The sequence below is a fragment of the Trichechus manatus genome, unplaced genomic scaffold, assembly GCF_000243295.1.
Source record: "Trichechus manatus latirostris isolate Lorelei unplaced genomic scaffold, TriManLat1.0 scaffold00080, whole genome shotgun sequence".
NCBI lineage: Eukaryota > Metazoa > Chordata > Mammalia > Sirenia > Trichechidae > Trichechus > Trichechus manatus.
Window position 1 is genome coordinate 10,777,380 of NW_004444016.1, and position 27,518 is coordinate 10,804,897.

General features: G+C 37.0%; 1 protein-coding gene across 8 annotated transcripts in view; it reads right to left on the reverse strand.

The window, feature by feature from the left end:
* Positions 1-8,903: 8,903 nt before the first annotated feature.
* Positions 8,904-27,518, reverse strand: part of NR3C1 (nuclear receptor subfamily 3 group C member 1) — a 119,260-nt gene continuing 100,645 nt past the window's right edge. For 7 of the 8 annotated variants that reach the window (XM_023735650.1, XM_004381137.3, XM_023735646.1 and 4 more), the window contains 3 exons: positions 26,374-26,504; positions 12,361-12,518; positions 8,904-11,801 (listed from right to left, as the gene is read on the reverse strand). In XM_023735650.1, coding sequence (XP_023591418.1) covers positions 11,649-11,801; positions 12,361-12,518; positions 26,374-26,504 — 442 coding nt within the window. In that variant the 3' untranslated portion in view covers positions 8,904-11,648. Of the gene's footprint in view, positions 11,802-12,360; positions 12,519-23,914; positions 26,505-27,518 lie in introns of those variants that run through there. The other variant, XM_023735651.1, reaches the window with a different exon arrangement.

A 27,518-nucleotide genomic window follows, 5' to 3' on the forward strand; every position in this document is an offset into this window, starting at 1 on the left:
AAGAAAGGTGTCCATGGTATACATGTCTAAGCAGAAAATCATCCAAACAGGAATTTATGGAATAGTAACTGCTGCTGTTATTATCTGCCCTGTGTGCTGTTATTATCTGCCCCGTGCACAGACTATCTAAATGTTATGGGATGCAAAAGGATAGGACAGGATCCCTGGCCCTCCAGGACTTTCTTTTGAATCTTTTTTGGGGACATAAACCTTATTTACCAACTAGCGAAAGACCTATGGCAATGCACAACTAAGTAGAACAGACAATAACAGAGGAAAATCTTGGTGTACAAGAATCAAGTGGCTGGAGCAAAATCCCTCATGACTGGTTCAGAAAAGAAGAAAACATAAATTACATCTGAAGCTCAGAGACCATCAGTCCAAACAAGGAGCAGACTCTTTCCAGAGGCTAACAAAGGGGAAATAGATTTTTTTTAGTCTTTTTACTGAATGGTTAAAAAAAAAAAAAAAAGTGTTGGTGCTCTGGAATTGTGGGGTAGCAGCCTTTGTCTTGACTGTCTTGTGGGCTTGTTGAGTGAATGGCCTAAGGTTGTCTTTGACTTTTTCAGGAAAATTAGCTGCTGAATTAGCTACTGGCAAGTACAAGACTCCAGAGAAAATGCCAGTGCTTCAGAAAAGTTTCATCACTAGTTTGACAGGGGAGAGAATTGTAATGTAATGAAAGGGACTATTCCTGAGCAGGCTGGCCCAACATTACAGATGGTGGAGAAGCAAAACCTTCCAACCCTGTTGAAGAACTTTTGCATGATCCTAGGATAGGTACAATAGGAATAGCTCTCCCTATTTTACAAATGGGGGAAAAATCCAACTCAGAAGCCCAAGGATATGGTATGGCTTGTTCAAGGCTACCAAGAATTTGGCGAAGACAGGTAGAGACTCTGCTCCCTGACTCGGTCTGTGCTTCTTTTACACCTCTAGATTTGCTTGCACATCCTCTGTTGCCCCACTGCTGCATGTATACAATGCTTATGGCTTCCAGATGCCAATTTTTGTGTTTTAATTAATGAGATTCATATGCTTGTATTCTCAGAATCTTTGAACTATAGCCTGTGAAATATAATTGCATTTTCGGCAAATCTGTTAGTCATTGTATTATTTCAAAGATATTATTTAATTGGATCTACACTATAAAAGAATTGAAGATAAAATTATGATCTATTTCTTTTATCTGCTGAATTTCATTCCAAATTATTGCTTCCCTGCAAGAGATTTAAAATCTAAGCTCCATAAATGATGGAGACAAAGTGAGTCTGGGTTCCCATTCTTGCCCAGGGTCTCACCTGTCACATAGTAGGCTCTTGAATATGTATTAAATGGCTGAAGAAAGGAATGAATATATTAGCACTAAACCAAACTTGTTGCCATCGAGTTGATCACGACTCATAGCAACCCTGTAGGACTGAGTAGAACTGCCCTATAGGGTTTCCAAGGAGCAGCTGGTAGATTCAAACTGCCAACCTTTTGGTTAGCAGCCAAGCTCTTAACCACTGTGCCACCAGGGCTCCATATCATCTCTAGACCTTTTTAATATACTTAAAGGAGCCATTAGACATGGTGTATGTGAGTGGAATAAGAGTTCTTCCCTTGGCTGTGACATAGCTTAAAAGACTGTACTGAAACAAACCAGTTTAGATTAGATTTTGTATTTTGATTAGGATAGCCTGTTAAACGTGCATTAAATCAAATTCTGCAAACTGGGAACATGTTAATGGTTGGAACATGAGCTAGGCCGACATTCACTTTTGCGAGACCTATATGGAAAAAAAAAAGAAAGAATTGCAAGACAAATCTAGTAAACAAGAAGTGTTTTCGGTCATCAAATAGCTATGTGTCCCTGGGCAAATTATTTTTCATGAATCTCTTGCCCCTTTTAGTATTACTGGGATCCTTCACTAGGAAACTCATACTTCTTTGACTCAGCAGGTTGCCTGCAAACAATTTCTATGTTTTCATCAAACATAGTGCTTTTCCAGGGCAGCTTTCCTAGTTCAAGTTATTCCAAATACTTGGAAGTAGTAAAAGAAGAAAAGTTTTACTAGCTTTACTGAGATAAAATTGACATACCATAAAATTCACCCATTTAAAATGTGCTATTCATTGGTTTTTAGTATATTCACAGAATCATGCAATCAGTGCAGTCTAATTTTAGAACATTTGCATTATCCCAAAAGGAAGCCCTGTACGGATTAGCACTCTCTCCCCATTCTCCACCTAGGCAACCACTAACCTACTTTCTGTCGCCTAAGGATTTGTTTATTTTGGACATTTCATGTAAGTGGATTTATGTATTAAGTGGCCATTTTGTGTCTGGCTTCTTTTACTTCATGTATTCAGGATTCCACCATGTCGTATCATGTATCAGTATTTCATTCCTTTTTTTTTTATTGCTGAGTAATATTTCATTGTAGAAATATATCATGCTTTGTTTATGCATTGATCAGTTGGTGGACTTTTAGGTTGTTTCTATTTTTTGACTATTATGAATAATGCTGCTATAAACATTCATGTACACATTTTGTGTGGACGTATGTTTTCAGTTCTCTTGGGTATGTACCAGAAAGAAATTCATAATCTTGATTTTTAGCTCAGATTGTTCTCCCTCTCATTAATGCCAATTAATGACATTTAGTTCATATTTATCAGCATTAGTTACAGTGACAACCTGGGGAAAATCTCCATATTGGGTAAAACATTAACGGGCTCGTTTTCTGTCCTTGTCAGTCTCCTCACTGAGAAGGAAAAATTCTGTATACAAGACTTAGGTCAAATTCATAGCTTTTCCACTTCTTTTATCTTAATTGCCTTGGCACTGCTCTTCTCTTGCTTTGAGATCCTGGCTTGGGAATGGAAGGCCCTTTCTAAAAGAATGTTCAGTGCCTGGAAGTGACCCCTGCCAGGGTCTGATAGTTGAGCATGAATGAGATAATGAAAGCGCAGACCAGTAACAGTTCCAACTGTTACATGTTCCTGCCCCATGCATGACCTTTCTTATTAATCAGGACATGTGGGGTTGGGAATTTGTATATCGTTCTTGTGTTCACACTGATCTTCATCATTTACCTTGACTTTTCCTGTACATTCTGGACGAGGCAGGGGAGTATTAAAAAGCATTCTCTTTTTCTCACAGAATTTGTGAGAATTAAAAATTGGTTTCTTGGTTTGGAGGTTTAGGGTCATGGTTTCATGGAATATCCAAGTTAACTGGCCTAATATCATGATCAGAGCTTCTGTTCTACCTCTTAGTTCATTGTGTAGTGTGTGAGGTCTTAAAAGCTTGCAAGTGGCTATCCAAAGTACAATAATTGGTCTCTTTTTGCCTGCAGCAACAGAGGAAGGAGAGTCAAAAACAGAAGAAGGAATTGAAATGTGTGGCTACTTGCCTCCATAAACAACTACCTCCCTTGCCATGAGACCAGAAGAACTGGATGGTGTCCAGCTATCATTGCTGAACATTTTGATCAAAGACTCTATTGAAGACTCCTGATCAAAAGGGGGAAAATACAGAACAGAATTTAAAATTCTCATGGAATCCAGATGTTCTGGTTCTATGGAGGCTGGATGACCCTTGAAACTATTGCCCTAAGATAATCTTTAAACCTTAAACCAAAAATATCCCCTGAAGTCTTCCTAAAACCAAAGAATAGCTTAGCTTAACTAGTAAATAATGTCTGCCTTGAGCATTGTGCTCTTTTAAGAACTATCTGTATGGGATCAAGCTGACAACGGCAACGCCAAAGGTTGGATAGGAAATGTAGGGGGCAGTGATTTTATGTTAACGGAGAATTCGGAAAAGGAGGATGAAAATGGTTGCACAACTTGAAGAATGTAATCAATGTCACTGAATTGTACATCTTGAAATTGTTGAATCAGTATATGTTCTGCTGTGTATATTCACAACAATAGCAAAAAATGAAAAAATAAATTAAAAAAAGCAGATGACATGTATTGAGCACTTGCTTTATGGTAGGAACTGAGCTCAGCAGCTTAAATGTATTGTATCTCATTTAATTCTCTCACTATTCCTTTAAGATAATGGTATTCCATTTTTCATATGTGGAAACAGGCTTAAAGTGGTTATAAAGCTTTCCCAAGATCATAGACTTAGTAAGTGACAGAACCAAGACTTGAACCCAGATTTGTCTCATTCCAAAGGTAACTTCTAAGGTCTTAACAGTTGCTACCCTTAATATGTATGCCCTACATTGGGTTTTGAATTTAAAATGGTCAGGTGTGTGCTATGAGGATTGTTTACTTGTCGTGTTGGCAATCCCTTTCCACATGGTAGCTCTCTTTGAGCATGGGTAGATCATATATCTAAATGTTAGAGGAGAGCCTATTAATATTACACAAGTAAGCCTTTGTGCTGTTAAACTCCAATTCATCCTTTGGCACTCAGTCTAATGAAGGCATCTTCTCGCAGACTTTCCTGGCATCTGCCTTTATGTATTCAAAACACACTGTACCTGTCTCTGGCATGGCTAGATGATTATACATTGGCTTGTCTGCCTCTTGTATTTTTTTTAAACATATTTATTGAGATATAATGTAATGCCATAAGATTCACACATTTTAAGTTCTCTCATGTCCCTGTGCACTTAAACCCTGATCCCATCCCCAGCCATAGGCAACCGCTGATTCACTTTCTGTCCCTATAGATTTGCCTTTTCTGGACATTTCATACGAGTAGAATCATAATATGTGGTCTTTTGTGCCTGGCTTCTTTCATTTAGCATGTTTTTGAGGTTCGTCCACGTTGTAGCATCTATCAGTATTTCGTTCCTTTTATTGCTGTGTAGTATTACATTGTGGGGCTATGCCACATTTTGTTTATCTGTTCATCAGTTGCTAGGCATTGGAGTTATTTCCACTTTTTGGCTGTTATGCGTAATGCTATGAACATTTGTATGCAAGTCATTGTGTGGATACATGTTTTCATTTCTCTTAGGTGGATACTAGGAGGGGAATTACTGAGTCATACACTTCTCATCTTTGATTCCTTGAGGGCAGGAACTTCACCTTGTATCGCCTTAGTTGTCTTTGAATTGACTCATCTAGCATGCCTGCAACATAGTGGGTAGTGAAGACGATCAGGAGGTAATTGTGAAATACTCTTATGTTTTATGAGTATTTGCTTAGTTTTTGTTCACTGTCCTCTTTTCCCCCCATTTTGAAAGTATTTATTTTTATCCTGATTCTTTGCAATTTGCGTAAATAATCCTAGTGGTTTTGGATGGTCTAGAATCTTATTTCCAGCATAGTCCCACGTATATTCAAAGACAGTGCTTTGTAAGAAAGACCATGCCACATTAACAATAATAGAAAAGCTTGTGATTTATTTAAGTTTTATACACATTATTACTCTATTAAGTATTTCTGGTGAGGGTACATATAAGACAGTATAAATTGTCTCTTGCTTAAGAAGTGGGCGGGGTAGAGTAAGGAAAGTTTTTGGGTGTCTGATGTGGTCTGCATGAACTTTTGTTCTGAAATTCAGATGTCTGTACCCAAAGTAAAAATGTTGCGCTACCAAACTATTGTCTCATTTTAACTCCGAAACAGGAAGCCTGGGTTCGTTCACCAGAAAGAAAATGCTACAAAGTTACTAATGCTGTTGAGAACCACTTACCGCCAGCTGAAGAGATGAGCTGAAGATCTAAAAACAAATATCCAACTAGTGTAAATGCTTCTGAACTTTTAACCTCTTTTCTATACCCAAAATCTAGCTCTTTACCTGCCAAACTGAGAACAAATCTTGACTTGCATCTTAATTTTTAAACAACTCTCTGCCTCAGTTTGAATTAGCCTATCTGCTCCACGTCATCTGAGAAGTAAGTTTGATTTTTCTGTGGGCATTGGTGAGACAGGCTCCTTGTATAGTTGAGAAACCAGAGAGTCTCTGTCATCTGTTGGCAGCCACTGTTTGCACCATCAACATCCCTAGGGGACAGGACACGTTTTTAAGAGAAGGAAATATCATTGTTACTAAGTCAAAACTAATAAGGTAGCAAAAGGGATTCGATGAAATGAGATCACGTTTGTCAAAAGGCCTAACAAACACATAATGATCAATATGGGTTCATTTGATCTAGTTACCATTGCCGTCGAGTCGATTCTGACTCACAAGGACCCTGTAGTTAGGAGCTTCATATTAAAAATTTCTTAGCATTGGTTGAGAGTGTGAACTCTGGAGGCAGATGCACAAGGTTTGAAAAAAAAAAAAAAAAAAGCCCTATTTAACAGCTTCCAACCTCTGACCACAGACAAGTTACTCGATTTTTCAAGCCAGTTTCCTCCTATAAACACTATACTTTAAAAAGCAGTTTATAGAGTTGCTAAGATTAAATGAGATAACGTATCTAAAAAGTGGTGCCCCGTAACATCATCGTGAATGCTCAGTGAATGTAAAGCACTAGTGAATGTAAAAAAGTAAAGTGTTTTAATTTAAAAACAGAAAAACAAAACCAGTTCTGAGGCTCGAAGACCAGAGGCCTGCTGACACTGATAAATGGCCTCATTACAGAGGCTTTCCACTGATGAAAATCCACAGCTATGAATCGGTTGCTTAAGCTGAGCCAGTTTCCTTCTTTATAAAATTAGTATCTTCCGCAGCATTTGTTTTCATTTCATTCATTCACCGAGTGAGGATTTACTGATATATATATATATATACTGATATGTATATATTTACTGATATAGTCACATATTGTATGTGACAGTGTTTTACCAATATTGAGGTTTACACTTGAAGTGAATGGTAAAGCAATAATGTGTATACATACTGGTGTCACACCTGACATCTCTGCACTGTACCTCAAGATGCTGGCAAAGGAAGTTCATTATACACGTTTTTTTCCATCAGATACTTTAAGTGACCGAAGGTAGTGATGGTGTATTTCTTATTCATGTTGTATCTTCAGCATTTATCATATAGCAGGCATGTAGCAAATACCCGATTCATAAATGATGGGTAAGGCAAATTAATTTTTAATTTTTTTTTAAAGTGATGGAGGTCTCTTGTGGAGAAGAGTGTTTATAGGAGAGTTTGTTTGGTCACTGAGTTGGTAGATATGACCTGAAAATAATGTCTTTAGAAAATACTGAACAGATTGTATGGGGTAGCTAGTTTACCACTCTCCCCCCTCAGCCTTTACCTTTTATATTGTGCAGCACTGCTTTGACTTAAAATATTTATGCCGCTTTCCTTGGAGAGATTTTAAAATAAAGTAAGGACTTTGACTAGATAACGTTCCCATGTCATCTTTCATGATAAAGACTGCTGTCTTCGGAGCTGCCTCAGGAGTGAGTTCTTCCTTCCTGTATCACTCTTTGCAATAATTGGCACACAACCGTATCAGGCATGGATGGGATAGTCTTTGAGTCTCTAGCATCAGGGTTAAGCTAAATTTGAGTTTATGCCACATTAGTATGCAAACAGTCCCACGTGGGCATTGAAAATGTTCCTGAGGTAGTAACTCTACTTTCAGCAGAACAAGGAGAAAAAAGTAGGGAGATTGGAATTGCATGAGTTCTACAAAAGCATGTTGGAGTCATATAATGAAAAAGCAGATTGTTTTTTATTATGATGTTTCTCCATATTTGGCATCGCTATAAATGGCTAACTAACATTTACTGCCAATTCAGTACAAATGTGTGGTTTGGTAATACCAGAACAGCAAATTTAAATGAAAAATAAAAGTTAAACATTTCCACACAAGATTTTACAGTCTGACATTTCACTGCGTAGGTAAAAAGACATTTTTTTCCACTACAGATTATTATTCAGCATGAATAAAAAAACTACAACTTTTATTTTTAAACAGGAGTCACTGGTTTTAATTTTTACACATTTTAAAATTACTGTGATAAAAAATAATGAAAAAGCTTAATAATGCCATACACAGTATAATATAGATTTGTCCCCATTATATAGCATTTGTTTAATATACAAAATAGAATATTGACACACTTGAATCTATATGTAGTTAAGCAAGTTATTTGAGGAGGGTATTTTCATACAGCCTTTCATCAGAAAATAAAATCTTTCTTTCAGGCATTTTCTGGAAAGAAGCTAATTCTTTCCTGAAAACCTGGTCACTAGTCCTTGGTGGACCAGGCTGACTGAGAATAGTCTGGAAAATGATGAAAGTTTCATCCAAAGTGGTTTAAAGTGTCCTCTTCACAAAGCTTTTATTTCCCTTCCAACACTGAATCAGGCACATAAACACATTCATCTACAGCTACAGTCGTCTGGTGACCAACCCAGATGGAGCTCTCACCGAGGGCTGCCATGATGCATCAATTTGGACAGATCAGTGTATAATTAGATTGTTCATTCCATGGTGGTGTAGTTTTAGAGTATTTACAGGGGAATTAAAATGACAAGATTTAATGATAATAGGTTGTACAGATAGGTAAAATTGGAATTCCTCACCCCCCACCCCACCCATATTAAGTGAGGCTGGCTTTCCTTCATGCGCATGCCCAGAGCTCATCCTATGCTAATTATCAAGCTCTTCATAGATACGGATCATGTCAGTTTTCCTTTTAGGGTGGCCAAGTTTTTTTTTCCCCAGGACCAGGCAGGTACGCTTTCTGGGTTCCTCTCCGGTAGTTCTAGACAAGCAGGTATATACCTCAAAGCATTATTTCCTTAGCTCACTCAGTTCAGCTTGTATAGTGTATCCCACAGCAAGGCCTAAAAATACTGAGTCATTTTTCTTTTCCAGCAGTCATTAAAAATACTTTTCAGGATTTGTTGTGGGAGTCACCTAAGCGTGTCACCAACTCTCATGGAAGAAGTAACTACAAACTTAGTTTGGCGTGCCAAGATACCACATACACAGAAAATGAAGCTGCTTTCAAATAGTACCATATCTTTTTTCACTTGAATCCGTAATTCTACTCAAACTTAATTAAGATAACTTCTTTCCCACATATTCTGAATGGACACAGCCTCTTCTCCCATCTAATTAACAGCTTCCTATAGTTGTTTTATTTGATTTCCTATTAACAACAAAATGCACATCTGTTTTTGCTGAACTATATATATTTTTTAGAGCCAAGGCTGTTGGGACCAAAGATTACTGTACTATATGCTTTCTAGTTTTAACCATATAACATTCTATAGATGAATAATAGTTTACTTTCCAGAAGCTCTTTTTGAAATGTAACACTGTCAATGATAATGATATTCAAGTGGAATTTCATAGGCACCATACATTTTCACATCGAGCTGGGTTACAAACCATCTAAAAATACTTTGAGATCAATTTAAACCATTACAAAAGGAACATTCCCTTTTAGAGATCATTCAAAAAAAGCAAATGATTACATTTTTTATTAAATAATTTCTCCAAAACACTGAAAATAACGAAAAACATTAAAAAAAAAAGCATTCAAAAGGAAACATAAACATGTCCTCATTTTATTTGGAAATGAATTCTTACTGGCAGAGAGAAAGGAATTAGTGTATTATTGGCAACCTATGAGATTCTGCACTATTTACATATTGCTGGAACCTCTATGCACATTATTGCCAAACTTCTAAAGCCTCTGTTTTTATATTAAATTGTTGGAGAAGCTGTATGTGAAAAGCAACCCTGCTATTAGATGGTACCTGTAAGTATGTAAGCACCACCTGTCTGTCACATTTACACACTTGAGTGCAGGGAGTTAGTAAGTTAACCCTGCGCTGGCAGACTCACTGTTGGAATGAGAACGTGGTCAGAATGGGAGGCAGAGGAATTACTTCCTTTGTGATCTGATGGAGACGGAGCCTCAGCAACCTCACTGCACACAGGGCCAGTCTCCATCACCTCTTCCCCTAGAGCAAACCTGCTTGGTTTGTGAGACCATCGCTGCCTGTATGAATGCTCACGCACACTAGAAATCATATAGGTTATCCATCAACATTTCTTTGACCCCTACAAAAAATATATAACATGTCGTGATAAAACAATCTCTTCTAAAAATCATTCTTATTTTACACTATACAAGCTATTTTACAATCATTTTAATAAATTGCATGTAAAGCTGCAGTAGCCCTGCCCTTCTCAGATTAGTGAATACCAATATGATATATATCTGAAACTATAACTAAATATAAAAATATATTAGAAGTTTCATATTTTTAATATTAGATTTTCAGTTTCCTATTACACAAATAATTTGGCCACCTTGAGTAGAAATCAAATTTCTTGTGGCTTAGCAAATATGTTAGGCTTTGAGTTTACAGAAAGTTGGTAAGGTGCACACAGAAAGGGCTACTACAGCTTCTAATTTGTTTAAAATGATAATCCTCAACAGTGGGGAGGAGGAATTCACAAGACTGTGTTAAACTCTACAGCACATGTAGGGATGCGTAGTTTTACAAACAGGAAGTCTGACATACAGTTCTAAATCACAAAAATCAGTAGCTGAGCTTTCCTGTACCATCAGGAAAGAGAAACCAATTGGTGACAGATGGGAATGTGAAAATGGGTGTCTAGCCACTTTTGCCATATCAGAGATGTATTTTTGGGGTAAAGTTTAGTAGAAGGAACTCCACGGTCTGATTAAAAATCTCTCAGCTGTGTTAACAGCTGGTTATCTGGAACCTTGTCTTTAAAGACATTGTACAAACTACTACAAAAGGTCCTGAAAGATAGTTTACCAACTTTCTTGCCCTCTAACCATTTCAGAGATAGGGCATTAGGTACAAACAGGGCCTCCTGGTAGTTTTTTTTTTTTTAGTTAGAGTCTTTTGCAACCATCATCCACAGTTTACCAAGCAGGTCATTGGACTAGGTGCTCTATGCCAGTTAGGACGGTTAATTTGTACAACCTATATAATTATCCACTGAAGCAGATATATACAAAATATGAGCTTTTTTAACAAGAATACTGGAGATTTGAGTCAATTTTTGTGGTCTTCTGACAGCTAAGTGCCATCAGGTTAGAAGCACCAACCCATTTTCACACAGAAAATTAATGTTTAGAGTTTATTTAGGAAAGCTATGAACTATGTGCCCATCTTAAACAGCTATGCAACAGAAAACTTGAATACAAAAACTATGTAAGAAAAAATGAGCAAGCGTACTTCACTGAATATAAAGGAAATTGTTAAAACCAGACAGTAATAGCTATAAAAGGCACAACTTCCCTTTTCTGATACACACTTGTAAACTTTTTTCAGGTTTCCATGCATAAATCAAAAATTGCTACCTTAACCATACGGGGGAAAATACATCAACGAAAAGTCTAGAAATTTTTATCCAGCCAACTGTGAAAACTATGAGCAGAAAGTTCATCACACAGACTTGGGGCACCGGTGGTTCAGGTACTATCCTTCTCTGACAGTGGGGATGACTCCACATTACTCTGTCTAATTTCCAGGATACACCAACTAATGAATTCCACTTTCTACTTTTCCCACCACTGAAAAGTGATTATCTCAACTGCTTCTGTTGCCAAGTCTTGGCCCTCTATAAACCACATGTAGTGCGTATTTAAAACAAAACAACACAACAACAAAGACAAAACGAAAAAGGAAAGAAAAAAAAAAAAACCTGCTACAGGACAAATTGAGAGTTTTACAATAACAGCTAGAAATTCAACTTTCTTTAAGGCAACCTTTCTTATTAAGGCAGTCACTTTTGATGAAAGAGAAGTTTTTTGATTTTTCCATTTGAATATTTTGGTATCTGATTGCTGATTATTTCAGTCAACATCTCTGGGAATTCAATACTCATGGTCTTATCCAAAAATGTTTGGAAGCAATAGTTAAGGAGATTTTCAACCACCTGCAAGAGAAAATATAGTAATGATTAGTATTAAAAACTGATCAGTAGGGAGATTTCATGATTGTTGACCTCTAATTACTATTATTATTTTTATATCTGACATAGAATATACCCACCTCTACTGGAATTCCCCCAAGCAAAAAGGAAACAGTTAAATAGTATGAGCACGCAAGTACAAAAGACATTTTTATCTTTTTAAGTTGTATGTGGAATTAAGTGTTTCATGATGAACTGCAGCATCATAATATATATGGAGATATTATTCTAATTTAAGCAGTTAATCATACAAAAACAAGGAATTTTACAGCTTTTTAAAAAATAGTGCTGTTAAATTCTCTAATAATATAATGTTATATGCATACAACTACATGAAATGATATTTTGTAATTGTTCTTAGGAAGAATGTGTGCCAAACTGAAGTTCATAAATTGAACTAAAACCACCACCAAAATCCACAAACTGGGGGCAGCCCTATTGGTATATATTACATACACTAACCAGAATGTACTTTATGTTCCAGAAAGTCCTTCCTACATTTGGCTTTATGTTTGACACTTACCTCATGCATGGAGTCCAAGAGCTTTGTCAGCTGATAAAATCGCTGCCAGTTCTGACTAGAGTTTCCTTCCCGTTTGACAATGGCCTTTCCCAGCTCTTTGATGTAGGTCATTCTAATTTCATCAAACAGCTCTTGGCTCTTCAAGCCTTCTTTAGGAACTAAAAGGTTAAGATGGAGTCAATTAAAGAAATTTATTGCTATAACTTTACATATACAATCAACCCTCAGCATCTGAGGGGAACTGGTTCCAGGACCACGTGCGGATACCAAAATCCAAGGATGCTCAAGTCCCTGATATAAAATGGCGCAGCATTTGCATATAACCAACATATACCCTCCCGTATACTTTAAATCATCTCTAGATTACTTATAATACCTAATACAATATAAATACTATATAGTTGTTTCCTTACAAATGAAGACTTGCTCTGGAAGGTAGCCTCTTCTGAGGTATTTTTTTTAGTTTGTTTATTTTTAAATTGTGTTTTAGGTAAAAGTTTACGGCACAAATTAGTTTCTTATTCAAAAATTTATATACCAATTGTTTTGTGACATTGGTTGCAATCATGCAATGTGTCAGTACTCTCCCCATTTCCCTTCACACCATGGGTTCTCTGTGTCCGTTAGTCCATTTCTGGTCCCTTCCTGCCTTCTCGTCTTTCCTTTTGGGCAAGTGTTGCTCATTTGGTCTCCTATATTTGATAGAACTAAGAAGCACGTTCATCATGTGTGTTATTGTTTGTTTTATAGGCTTGTCTAATCTTTGGCTGAAGGGTGGACTTTGGGAGTGGCTTCAGTTCTGAGTTAGCAGGGTGTCCGGGGCAATAGTCTCAGGGGTTTCTCCAGTTCCTGCCAGTCTGTTCTTTTTTTTGTGAATTTGAATTTTGTTCTATATTTTTTTCCCACTCTGTCTGGGACCTTCTGTTGTGATCCCTGCCAGAGCTGTCGATGGTGGTAGTTGGGCACCATCTAGATCTGGGCTCAGGCTGGTGGAGGCTGTAGTTCACGTGGTCCATTAGCCCTTTTGACCAAGATTTTCCTTATGTCTTTGGTTTTCTTCATTCTCCTTTGTTCCAAACACGATGGGACCAACAGATGTATTTCAGGGGGCTGCTTGTAAGCTTTTAAGACACAAGACACTACTCACTAAAGTAGGATGTAGAACGTTTTCTTTATGAACTATGTTATGCTGATTGACCTAGATGTTCCCTGAGACCATGGCCCCTGGCCCTGAGGCCCAGTAACTCGGTGCCTCAAGGTATCTGGATGTGTCTAGGATGCTTCTGTGACTTTGCCTTGGTCAAGTTGTGCCGACTTCCCCTATATTGTGTGTTGTCTTTCCTGTTACCAAAATTAACACTTGTCTGCTATCTAGTTAGTGATTTCCCCTTCCCACTCCTCCTCTCCCTTGTAACCATCGAAGATTGTTTTTATCTGTGTGTAAACTTTTTCTTGAGTTTGTATAATAGTGGTCTCAATATTTGTCTTCTGTTACTTTCTTGAGCTATTCTGGGGATGTTGATGCAGCCTGGGCATCAGGTGATGCTGATTCTCCCATGATCTTGACGTTCTTGAGGCCATATCACTTTACATAGCTAGCCAGCCATCCCTTACTGGCCTTAAACTGCTTCCTGTTGCTCACCTCAACCCTCTCACACTTAGCCTTTGAGGGACTGCTCTGACCACTTCATTGCTTTTTAGGAGCCTTTTTTCCTTCACAAAAACAGAGGGTGCACACAACCTAAGTAGTGAACGAATGAGATGCGAGGTGAACAATGCTCAAACGAGTGCTGGAGAGAGACTGAGGATCTGTGAAATGGTGAGAGGCAACAGCAGGGTATGCCTACACGTCACTTCACTTGTGTGGATTCAGCGTAGTGCCTGACGCACGGCAGATTCAAGTTTTGCTTTTTGGAAATTTCATTTTTTGGAATATTTTTGATCCCCAGTTGTTTGAATCCGCAGCTGTGGAACTCGTGGATACAGGGAGCTCAATGTATGCATCTAGAGCACTAAACAGCACACTTCAAAACTTACATCGACTATCATTTTAAAATGCTGGCATGATTTCAAAGAATCATGAAACCACACAGAGAGAATATGGGATAAAAGAGAACTGGAGGACTTGTTGTTAGGTGCCGTCCAGTTGGTTCTGACTTATAGCAACCCTGTGTACAACAGAACGAAACACTGCCCAGTCCTGCACCATCTCCCAATTGTTGCTATGTTTGAGCCCACTGTTGCAGCCACTGTGTCAATCCATCTCATCCAGTGTGTTCCTCTTTTTCACTGATCCTCCTCTCTACCAAGCAGATGTCCTTCTCCAGGGACTGGTCCCTCCTGATAACATGTCCAAAGTATGTGAGATGAAGTCTTGCTATCCTCTTTTTTAAGGAGCTTTACCTCTTCCAAGGCAGATTTGTTCATTCTTCTGGCAGTCCACAGTATATTCAAGATTCTTCGCCAATACTGCAATTCAAATGCATCAATTCTTCAGTCTTCCTTATTCACTGTCCAGCTTTCACATGAATATGAGGCAATTGAAAATACCATGGCTTGGGTCAGATGCACCTTAGTCCTCGAGGCAGACTTAACCTTGGGTAAATCACTTAATCTCTCATCTATAAAATGGAGCTTGTGAGGAGACCTTCCTCTCTAGATCACACAGTTATTTTGAAGACCAAATGAAATAATACAGTGAATATTCAGTTAACCTTGGCTGTCATGCTGCACTTGAGTTTAATTCTGGTGCTGAGACAACAGGCTCCAACAACAGTGTTTATTCCACCAGTTACATCTTGGAATATCTATGATATCATCAGTCAATTAGAACCTTAAAATCAGCATCCAATAAATTTTATTAATTAATGTGTTAACATACTGAGTTGATATGATTCCATCTCAAAACAAATCAACTGGATTTTTTATGTAAACTTCTGGGGAGCAAATGTCTGCCTCCTTTATGTACTTAGAAATACAGAAAATAGCTCATGAATTCTAGACTGCAGAATTGGTTTTAAAAATCAGTATTTTTGTATATTACTCCTCAAAAACTGATACCAGTTAAAAAGACAGTGAACGGGGGGTCCGAATTAATTAATCATTGTTCCACTTAATCCTGCAGGAATTATGACTTTCATAGAGTGCTCCTAAGAAACACAAATTTTGTGTTAATAATGGTTAGGCTAAAGAAGAAATTGGTGGTTGAAATTTAAGAAAAGCTAAATGCTTAATACAAATGAAACTAGGCAGGTTTCTTAATTTGAGGAGTTTTCAGAGCCATTATTACACACCATGACTCTCCAGGCAGGGGAATACAGTATGCATTCTTTCCTAAACTTCACTGCTGCTGACATTTTGGAAAATGCTGATGTAGGGGAAAAGCAGTGAAGTCTTAATTTACTTCTTACTTGCCAAGTGGACTTCAGTATAACCTCCCTGAACCTCTGTTTCCTTTTTAAAATTGGAATAATTATCCTCTGCTCTGTCTTTCTCATGGATTGTGATTAGGATTAGACCAAAGAATACATATGAAAATGTTCTGATCCTATAAAGCAGTATTTGGCACTTCTAAGAGGTCGACATTAAAGTGAAAACAAAGGCTACTTAAGAATGTAAGAGGCCACCATGTTAAAAATGGGGGTAATCTCACACATTACTGTATTATAGATAATCTAATTATTGTTGATTTTATAAATGAGACTGCTTATTTATGATTTTTTTCTTGCTGGCCAGTCCTAATTCTGAAAGCAATTATGGATGAAGTCTTATTTAATAGCTACATTTAAAAGAATTTCATCCATCCCAAACTTCTGGGTAAATGATATATTTTTTCCAATTTTTTAGTGTGAAAATCACTGGCATTACATTCACTTCTGGCCTTACGGAGTAAATACAGTTTGGAAGTCCCTTCTTGCTAGAAACAAATAGAAAACTGAATAAAATGTAGGAAAATCAGACAACTAATTTCAGATACTCAGCAACAACCTGTGCACGACTGTGATACCTGGGAAAAGAGAAACAAATTAGGTGAGCCATACCTGATTTAGGAGCAACGAGTTTTAATTCGAGGCTTTTTACCAGAAAATAACTGTCACACTGCAGTGCAGGGAGGCGGAACCTACAGTCCAGCAATTTTGCTGGATTGAGGACAGACTGAAGTTTGGGGAGGCCAAAGCAGCTAGAATTTGTGGGTCAGAGAACTAGTGAAGGAGCTACACAAAGAAAGGCTTCCGGAAATCTGCACAGGGATCCCCTTGAATCTTTGGCTGAATACAAATCTGTGTATGCTTAAGGTGAAGTCCCATGAGGTGAAACAAGACCAACCTCTGAGAACAGAAAAATTACTGGGGAGTTCTAAGAAAAATAATTCACAGAGCCTGCACAGAGCTGGAAATTATTTTCATTCCTTGTAGCCAGAATGGAAAGATCTCATTAAATACACAGGGCGTTCAGCAGACAACCAAGAAGGGCCACACCTTAGAAGTAAGGCTAAAGTAGCCTTAGAACAAAGGCTCCTCTAGATCAGGTTCTCAATAGTGGTGGTGGTGGGGTGCTTCCCAGGGGACATTTCCTGCAGTGCTGTCATTATGTTTTTTATTAAAGAAGACATAATCCTAACTTGCACTGAATAACAGGGCTTCAAAATATGTGTAGTTAAAACTGATGAAACTAAAAGAAGAAATAGGTAAATCCACAATTACAGTTGGAGATCTGAACACCTCCTTCTCAGCAATTGCTAGAACAATTAGAGAATCAGTAAGAATATAGCAGACGAACAACACTAACAAACAATTTAACTTAACTGACATTTATAAAACACTCCACTCAAAATACTTTTTTTCAAGTGTACATGGAATATTTACCAAGATAGATCATAATTTGGGACATAAAAAAATCTGGATAAATTTCAGAGGAAGCAGCAGTCAAGAAATCAAACAAGGGATTGCACTGGGCAAATCTGCTGCAAAAGACCTCTTTAAAGTGTTAAAAAGCAAAGATGTCACTTTGAGGACTAAGGTCCACCTGACCCAAGCCATGGTATTTTCAACTGCCTCATATGCATGTGAAGACTGGACAGTGAATAAGAAAGACTGAAGAAGTAATCAATGCCTTTGAATTACGGTGTTGGTGAAGAATACTGAATATACTATGGGCTGCCAGAAGAACAAATAAATCTGTCTCGGAAGAAGTACAACCAGAATGCTCCTTAGAAGGGAAGATAGCGAGACTTCATCTTATGTAGTTTGGACATGTTATCAGGAGGGATCAGTCCCTGGACAGTACATCATGCTTGCTAGAGGGTCAAAGAAAAAGACCCTCCACGAGATGGACTGACACAGTGGCTGCCAACAGTGGGCTCAAACATAGAAAAGATTGTGAGGATGGTGCAGGACCAAGCAGTGTTGTACACGTTCTGTTGTACATAGCGTCGCTACGAATTGGAACTGACTCAATGGCACCTAACAACAACAAAATCATACAAAGAATGCTTTCTGACAAAAATGAATTAATATAGAAGTCAATAACAAATATACCTGGACAAATTTCCAAATATTTGGAATTAAGCAACACACTTATAAATAACCCATGAATCAAAGAAGCTACAACAAAAGAATTTTTTAAATATTTTGTATCAGAACACTTATACACTGTTGGTGGGAATGTAAAATGGTACAACCACTTTGGAAATGGATTTGTCGTTTCCTTAAAAAGCTAGAAATAGAAGTACCATACGATCCAGGTATCCTGCTCTTTGAAATATATCCTAGAGAAATAAGAGCTGTCACACGAATACATACATGCACACCCATGCTCACTGCAGCACTGTTCACAATAGCAAAAAGATGGAAACAACCTAGGTGCCCATCAGCGGAAAAATGGATAAACAAATTATGGTATATCCACACAATGGAATACTACACAATAATAAAGAATGATGAAGCTGTGAAACATCGTATAACATGGTGGAAGCTGGAACTCATTATGCTGAGTGAATTTAGTCAGTCACAGAAGGACAAATATGTCTAAGACCACTATTATAAGAACTCAAGAAAAGGTCTAAACACAGAAGAAAACATTCTTTGATGGTTTCGAGGGTGGGGAAGGAGGGGGAAGGTTATTTACTAACTAGATAGTAGACAAGAATTCTCTTAGGTGAACGGGAAGGACAGCACACACTACAGGGGAAGTCAGCATAAGTGGACTAAACCAAAGGAAGAAGTTTCCTGAATACAATCAAACACTTTGAGGGACAGAGTAGCAGGGGTAGGGGTCTGGGGACCATGCTTTCAGGGGACATCTAGGTCAACTGGCGTAACAAAGCTTATTAAGAAAATGTTCTGTATCCTACTTTGGTAAGTGGCATCTGGGGTCTTAAAAGCTTGCAAGCGGCCATCTAAGATGCATCAGTTGGTCCCAACCACCTGAGTAAAGGAGAATGAAGAACACCAAAGACACAAGGAAAGTATTAGCCCAAAAGACAGAAAGGGCCACATAAACCAGAGACTTCATCAGCCTGAGACCAGAAGAACTAGATGGTGCCCGGCTACTACCAACGACTGCCCTGACAGGGAACACAACAGACAGTCCCGGATGGAGCAGGAGAAAGGTGGGGTGCAGAACTCAAATTCTAGTAAGAAGACCAGACTTAATGGTCTGACCGAGACTGGAAGAACCCCGGAAAGCACGGCCCCTGGATTCTCTATCAGCCCAGAACTAAAACAATTTCCAAGGCCAACTCTTCTGACAGGGATTGGACTGGACTGTGGGACATAAAGTGACATTCGTGAGGGGTGTGCCTCTTAGCTCAAGTAGATACAAGAGACTCAACAGGCAGCTTCTGTCTGGAGGTGAGACGAGAAGGCAGAGAGGGTTAGGAGCTGGCTGAATGGACACAGGGAATCGGGTGGAAAGGAGGAGTGTGCTGTCACAGTATGGCGAGAGCAGTTAGAGTCACATAACAATGTATGTATAAATTTGTAGCATGAAATGCTTATGTTAGAAAAGTTTCAATTATTTAAGCTTCTACTTAAACTAGTAAAAAAAAAAAGAGTAAATTAGACACAAAAAGAAAAGATAAATAGAAATCAATGACTAAATCACAGATACTACTACACATATACTTGAATAGCTATGATAAAGACAAACAATACCTTGTGGTGACAAGGATGTTGAGAAAGTGGAACCATTATATATTTTTACGGAATCTACAATAACTAGACAGAAAATCAGCAAAGATATAGAAGACTTAAATAACATTACCAACCAATCTGACCTAAAGATATTTGCAAAACTCACTACTCAACAGCAGAATATGAATTTTTTTTCAAGCACACCTGGAACATTCTCAAGGTAGACCATTATGCAACGGCATTAAACAAACAAAAAAGGCTCAGAAAACTTAAAAAGGTTAGAGTCATTCAAAGTACATTCTCTCACCTCAACAGGATTAAATTAGAAATCAACAGGGAAGAAACGCAGGAAATCACCAAATATTTAGAAATTAAACAATACACTTTTAAGTAACCAATGGGTTAAAGAAAAAAAAAAAAAAAAACACATGAAGGAAATTTGTTAAAAATCAGTTGACTGTATTTGTTTGCATCTATTTCTAGGCTCTGTAGTCTGTTCCACTGATCTGTTTTGTCTGTTCTACCACCAATATCATGCTGTCCTAATAACTGTAGCTTTATAGTACGTCTTGAAATCGGGTTCTTTGTTCTTCAGTATTGTGTTGGGTTTTCCTTGAACTTTGCCTTTCCATATAAACTTTAGATATTTGTCAGTATCCACAAAATAACCTGCTGAGATTTTGACTGGGATTGTGTTGAATCTATAGATTAAGTTGGGAACAATATTGAGTCTTACTACCCATGAGCATGGAATGGCTCTCCATTTATTTAGATCTTCTTTGATTTTCTTAATCAGAGTTTTGTACTTTCCCTCACATTTTGTACACATTTTGTTAGATTTACACCTAAGTATTATTATTTTTTTCTTTCTTTTTTGAGTCCCTAGGTGGTGGAAATGATTAAGGCACTTGACTGGTAACTGAAAAGTTGGTGATTTGAGTCCACTCAGAGATGCCTCAGATGAAAAGCCTAAAAAATCAACCACTGAAAACCCTATGGAGCATAGCTATTCTGACACACAGGGGGTCACTGTGAGACAGAATTGACTCAACAGCAACTAGTTATTTCATTATTTTAGTGCTAATATAAATGGTACTATGTTAATTTTAAATTCCAATTGCTCATTGCTGGTACATAGGAAAGCAATTAACTTTTGTATATTAACCTTGTATCCTGCAATCTCGCTATAATCACTTACTATTTCCAGGAGTTCTTTGGTCGATTTTTTGGGATTTTCTATATAGACCATCATGTCATCTGCAAACAAAGGCAGTTTTATTTCTTCTTTCCCAATCTGTATACCTTTTATTTCCTTTTCTTGTCTTATTGCATTAGCTAGGACTTCCAGTATGATGCTGAATAGGAGTGATGAAAGAGGATATCCTTGCTTTGTCATCCATTTTAGGAGAGAAAGCATCTAATTTCTCCCCACTAAGTATGATGTTAGCTGTAGGTTTTTTCTGAAGATACTCTTCATCAAACTGAGGAGGCCCCTATTTCTAGTTTGCTGAAGATTTTACAATGAATAGGTTATTGGATTTTTTCAAATGTCCTTTCTGCTTTTATTGATATGAACATGTGATTTTTTTTTCTTCAGACTGTTGATGTGATGAATTACATTCACCGATTTTTGAATGTTAAACCAGCCTTGCATATGTAGAATAAATCCCACTTGGTCATGGTGTATAGTTATTTTTACACATATTTAGATTGCATTTGCTATTACTTTGTTGAGGATTTCCACACCTATGTTTATGAGAACTATTGGTCTGAAATTTTCCTTTCTTGTGTTTCTTTATCTGGTTTTGGTATTAGGCTTAATGCTGGCCTCACAGAATGGGTATCATTTCTTCCTTAAATGTTTGGTAGAATTCACCGTGAAACCATCTGAGCCTGGTGCTTTCTTTTTTGGAAGGTTTTAAATTACTGATTCAGTTTCTTTAATATATATTAGGCTTATGCATATTATCCTTTTCTCCTTGTAGGAGTTTTGGTAGTTTGTATCTTTCAAGGAACTGATCCATTTCATTTAAGATATCAAATTACTTGGCATAGATCTGTTAGTAACATCCCTTTATTATCCTATGGAATAAGTAGTGATGACTCCTCTTTCATTTCTAATATTAATAATTTCCACCTTTTTTTCTTGGTTAGCCTGGCTAGAAGTTTATCAATTTTATCGATCTTTTTTAAGGAAACAGCTTCTGGTTTCACTGGTTTTCGCTACTGATTTCCTGTTTTCAATTTCTGCTATAATTTTATTATTTTATTTCTTTTGCTTGCATTAAGGTTTATACTGCTTTTCTTTCCCTAGTTTCTTTGGGTGGAGGCTAAGATTATTGATTTTAGCTTTTTCTTCTTTTCTAATATATGTATTCAATGCTATAAATTTTCCTCTGAGCACGGCTTTCACTATATCCTACAACTTTTGGTAGGTTGTATTTTCATTTTGTACAAAATTATTTTTAAATTTCTCGAGACTTTTTCTTTGACCCATGTGTTATTTAGAAGAATGTTGTTTAGTCTCCAAATATTTTGGGATTTTTTCCCCAGCTGTCTTTCTGTTATTTATCTCTAGTTTAAATTCATTGAGGTCTGAGAGCTTGGATTTCTATTCTTTTAAATTACTTAAGGTGTATTTTATGGCCCAGAATGTGGTCTACCTTGGTGACTATTCCATGTGAGTTTGAGATGAATGTATATTCTGCTGTTGTTGGATGAAATATTTTATAAATGCAAGTAGATCCAGTTGATTGACGGTGTTGTTTAGGTCAACATATCCTTACTGATTTTCTGCCTGCTGGGTCTATAGCTACTGATAGAGGGAGGCAGAAACAGTTGAAATCTTTGACTGTAATAGCAGGTTTGTATACTTTTTGCAGTTCTATCAGTTTTTGCCTCATAAGTTTTGACGTTCTGTTGTTAGGTGCACACATTTTCAGATTATGTCTTCTTAGAAAATTGACTACTTTATCATTATTTAATGTCCCTCTTTATGCTTGCTAATTTTCCTTGCTCTTAAGTTTACTTTGTCTGAAATTAACATAGCTACTCCAGTATATCTTTCTGTCCTCCATTTTGTGATCTGATGTAATTGTCCTCCACTTTGTGGTACTGTATAATTATCCTCCATTTTATGTGCCACAAATCCTAAACCTCTATATGTTAATGAGGCAGGATTAGGGTGAGGTGTATCTTGAGTCACACCCTTACTAAAGGGCGTGACTCAAGTCAGAGCCTTACTCAGGTCACACCCTCGAGTCACACCTTTTTTTCTTACAAGAGATAAAAGCAAAGAGACATGAGCAGAGAGAGAAGGGACCTCACTACCACCAAGAAAGAATAGCCAGGAGTGGAGTGCGTCCTTTGGACCTAGGGTCCCTGCACTGAAAACCTCCTAGACCCAGGGGAAGACTGATGCCGAGAGACATGGAGATCTCCAAGGAATTCTGGGCCCATACGTGTTGAAAGGAGATGAGGAACTCTCCCCAGACCTGACAGAAAGAGAAAGTCTTCTCCTAGAGCTGGAGCCCTGAATTCAGACTTCTAGCCTCCTAAACTGTGAGAGAATAAATTTCTGTTTGTTAAAGCCACCCACTTGTGGTGTTTTTGTTATAGCAGCACTAGATAACTAAGACATTTTCTCTATCCCTTTACTTTCAATTTAGCTGTCTTTATACTTAAAGAGGGTTTCTTGCAGACAACACATAGCTGGGTCTGCCAGACTCTATATTTTAATTGGTGCGTTTAGACCATTCACATTTAAAGTGATTATTGATATAGCTGGATTCATATCTACCATGTTTGTAACTATTTTCTATTTCTTGAACTTGTCTTTGTTTCTTTTTTTATCTTCCCCTCTTTTTATGCCTTCTCTGATTTTAATCAATTATTTCATATGATTCCATTTTCTCTTCTCTCTCAGCGTATCAATGGTACTTTAAAAAATTACTTTAGTGCTTGCCCTACCTGTAACTTGTTGCCGCCGAGTCAATTCTGACTCATATGGGACAGAGTAGAACAGCCCCATAGGGTTTCCAAGGAACATCTGGCGGATTCAAACTGCTGAACTTTTGCTTAGCAGCTGAACTCTTAACTACTATGTCACCAGGGTTTCCAGTGCTTGCCCTAGAGTTTGTAATATGCATTTACAACTAATCTAAGTTTCTTTTCAAACAACAGTATACCACTTTTTCAAGAGTGTCTTCAAATGTGTTTCATCTGCTTTTAAATCCATCCATTGCTTTTTAAATTTCATTTATATTTCCAAGCGTGTCTTTAAACTTACTAAGTATACTAATTTACCAGGTTATGCACATACCCTCAAAGAGAAAGCTGGCTTCAGAGTACAGCTTTCCTCTTTGGGTTCCTGCCTTACTTAGTTTTCTTTCTTACCAGCTCACCAGTGCATATAGGAATACTTTTTTTTTTTTTTTTTAGTGGGAGGTTAGGGTACCTATTCTAGTATTTTGCCAAAAATGGAAGTCTACTTATATATTTTAAGTTTATTGTGACAGAATATATAACATGAAAATTGCCATTTTAACCATTTTTAAGTGCATAATTTAGTGACATTAATTACATTTGTCATGTTGTGCAACGATTACTACTACCTATCTCCAAAACTTTTCATCATGCCAAACAGAAACTCTGTACCCATTAAGCAATACCTTCCCATTTCCATACCCCTAGCCCCTGGTACATCTAATCTGCTTTCTCTCTCTCTGAATTTTCCTATTTTAGATACTTCATATAAGTGGAATCATAAAATATTTGTCCTTTTGTGTCTGACTTACTTCACTTGCATGTTTTCAAAGACCATCCATGTTGTAGCATGTATTAGAAATTCATGTCTATTTATAGTGGAGTAATATTCCATTTTATGTATGTACCACATTTTGTTTATTCATTCATCTGCTGATGGACACTTGGGTTGTTTCCACTCTTTGGCTACTGTGAATAATGCTTCTATGAACACTGGTGTGCAAGTATGTGTTCGAAACTCTGCTTTTAATTCTTTTGGGCATATATCTAGGAGTAGAATTGCTGGGTTATATGGTAATTCTATGTTTAATTTTCTGAGAAACCACCAAACTCTTTTCTACAGTCATATAATTATACCTTGTGTATTTTCATCTTTGTGATTCTACTCTTTTTCAAAAAAGAACCCGTGATGTGGCTAACTAGTTCCATGTACTTTTTCTTATTATCTACAATGAAAGAATATATACAGCTCAGTGAGCCTAACATGGATAAAATTTAAACCATTCTTTTTAGAAATAAGGTCATTAATATCCTGGCACTGAACTGACACCTCAATAGTATCAATAAGAATCATGATCAGAACTTCATCTGTTTACTCAAGTAACATCAAGGTCATCAATTATTTATGGTCTTCAAGTTCTTTACAAGTCTACTGACCGAACCCATTGCCATAGAGTCAATTCAAACCCATAGAGACCATAGAGGACAGAGTAGAACTGCCCCACAGGGATTCCAAGCAGAGGCTGGTGGATTCGAACTGCCGAACTTTTGGTTAGCAGCCGTATTACTTAACCGCTGAGCCACCAGGGCTCCTCATTCTACTACTGTATGTTACCTTAAAACAGTCTCTACCAATGATCTTTACCTTTAGGTATTTTTACTGGGTTGTGGAAAATTCTCTTGCCTTGATTGAAATATTAATACTTCTTAAACCCATTAACATAAAAAAAAACATTTTGTGAAGCAAAGATAGTGCATAAGCATTAAGATTTATGTATGCCTTAGAAGAGTTAAATACTGTCACGTGCAACATCCATAGAGAGCTTAACTGTTTGCACCACCCAAGGACTCCTTAACTGTAAAACCACAATTGCTAACACAATGAAGACTTTTTAAAAAACTGCAAATTTACTTAGGAAAGAGGTATTTAGCCATCAACTCAATTTTTTATAAACACTAATCTGATATATAATTTTTACTGGAATGGCCTAAAGCTGCTAATACCAACTGGTTCTTTTATTAGTTGTTAAAAATGCCACATTTTTACTAACACAGATGAGATACTTTGTACTTTTCAAAAGTATTCTAATATCTTTGCTAGCTGAAAGTAATTCCACTAAATTTTATATACTAATAACCTAATCTAAATTTTCAAGATTGTTTTATAAACTTTTGTTGCTGTTTTCTAGATAAAACACTTCTGTCCAACAGTCTAGCTCCAATCCCTAATAGTAATTAATCAAGCATACCTTTTCTAGGATCTATCTTCTCTCCCATAATTTCTTATGCTAGTACTCATCATGTAACTACAAATTCTGACCAATAACAGTATAAAGCCAAAAAAACAAAACCAACTGCCGTTGAGTCAATTCCAACTCACAGTGACCCTATGGAACAGAGTAAACTGCCCCCTATACGGGGCTTCCAAGGCCATAATCTTTCTCCCACAGAGCCAGTGTGTGTGTGTTTGAACCACTGACCTTTTGGTTAGGCAGGCAAGTGCTTAACCACTGTGCCATCAGGGCTCCTCTAATATAGAAGAGTAAAAAAATTCTAATTGGCTTTATTTCTCCATGTCTCCTATAACAGCGTTATCAAAGGTAACATAATAGGAAGACGTAGTCTGCACAAATTCTAGATCAAGACAGACCCCTGTGCAGCTTTTATATATATATATATATATATATATAATTTTTCCACTATTCCTATTTGTCTTGGTATTGCTGACTGTGCCTTATTAAAATTTTACATTTATGAAAATCTAAATCATCTGACTAGCAGGAATTAGTAGTAGACTTTGTATAATTAGTACTGTACATATTAATAAGCCATTATTTCTAGACTTTCATATTTCTTGCTTTTGACATATTTAGAAGTGAAGTGGTGTTTTACCAACCTGAAGAGAGAAGCAGTAAGGTTTTCATACAGAGATACTCTTCATAAGATACCTGAAGTCTCTGCAACTCAGAGGAAACATACAGCATATGTTTACATTGGTCATACATGTAGGGTAGATGCATTCTCTGCCTGTGAAAGACAAATATCATCGCTTGAGTTAGAAAGAAGTAGTGCTAGTTCCTCAAGAAGTAGATTTGTTATTTTTCTTTTGCAAAACTATGGCCTCATAGAGGAAAGTGTAACTATTGCTATTAATGATAACTGCCAATAATATCAGAACTTTGGAAAGTTTCCTTAAATTTGTTTCTGGGCTTAGAGCACCTAAAGAGGCTATTGAATAATTTAATTTTACTTTGGAGAAAATACTTAAGTGTTTAGAACTTATTCCTACAGAATGTATTACCAGTTGCTCATTAAAATAAGAGTTTTACGGGATCATTTCAATACGACCAATTAGACAACACAGTTTTAGATTCTACCCAATTAACACTTAGAGGTTTTTTTTTTTTTAAACAACGTTCCTTCCTAAAGACAATCATGAGTGATACTGTTTACAAGCTATGCAAAGGGCCAGAACCAAAACTTTCTGGTGCTCCAAATCTGTCTCTGACAAACATATGTGACTGAATATTCTTTCTGCTAAAGGTACCAAATCAGTTCTTGATTATGATTCTGAGCAGTTACTATCACATCTGCCATTTTCAAATAGATCTCTAAATTCTCCTGACTTTTGAAATGACACTAGAAGACTGAAACTATGCCTGGTTCATAGCTTTGGAAGTATTTCAAGATCTTTCTTTCTAGTTCCTGACAAGAAGTGATCTGAACTTAACAGAAATAAACAAACAAGTCTATTACTTTTTCTCTACTGAAGAGTTGGTTTACTTCTTTATATAATCAACTCAATCAGCCATGACTGTATACTGCCAAAGTGATCCCAGAGGAGTTCTCCTGACTTTAAAATCGTCTCTTACCAAAGGGGCACCTTTCTAATCTTTTAATAGTAATCAAGCCTTCCCTTTCTAGGAAGTACCTTTTTCTCCTATAGTTTCTTACACAGTAATACTTCTCATGTAACTGCAAATTACAACAATCATTCTAGCTGGCTTAAAAAGAGAGCTTTTTTTTTTTTTTTTTTTTTTA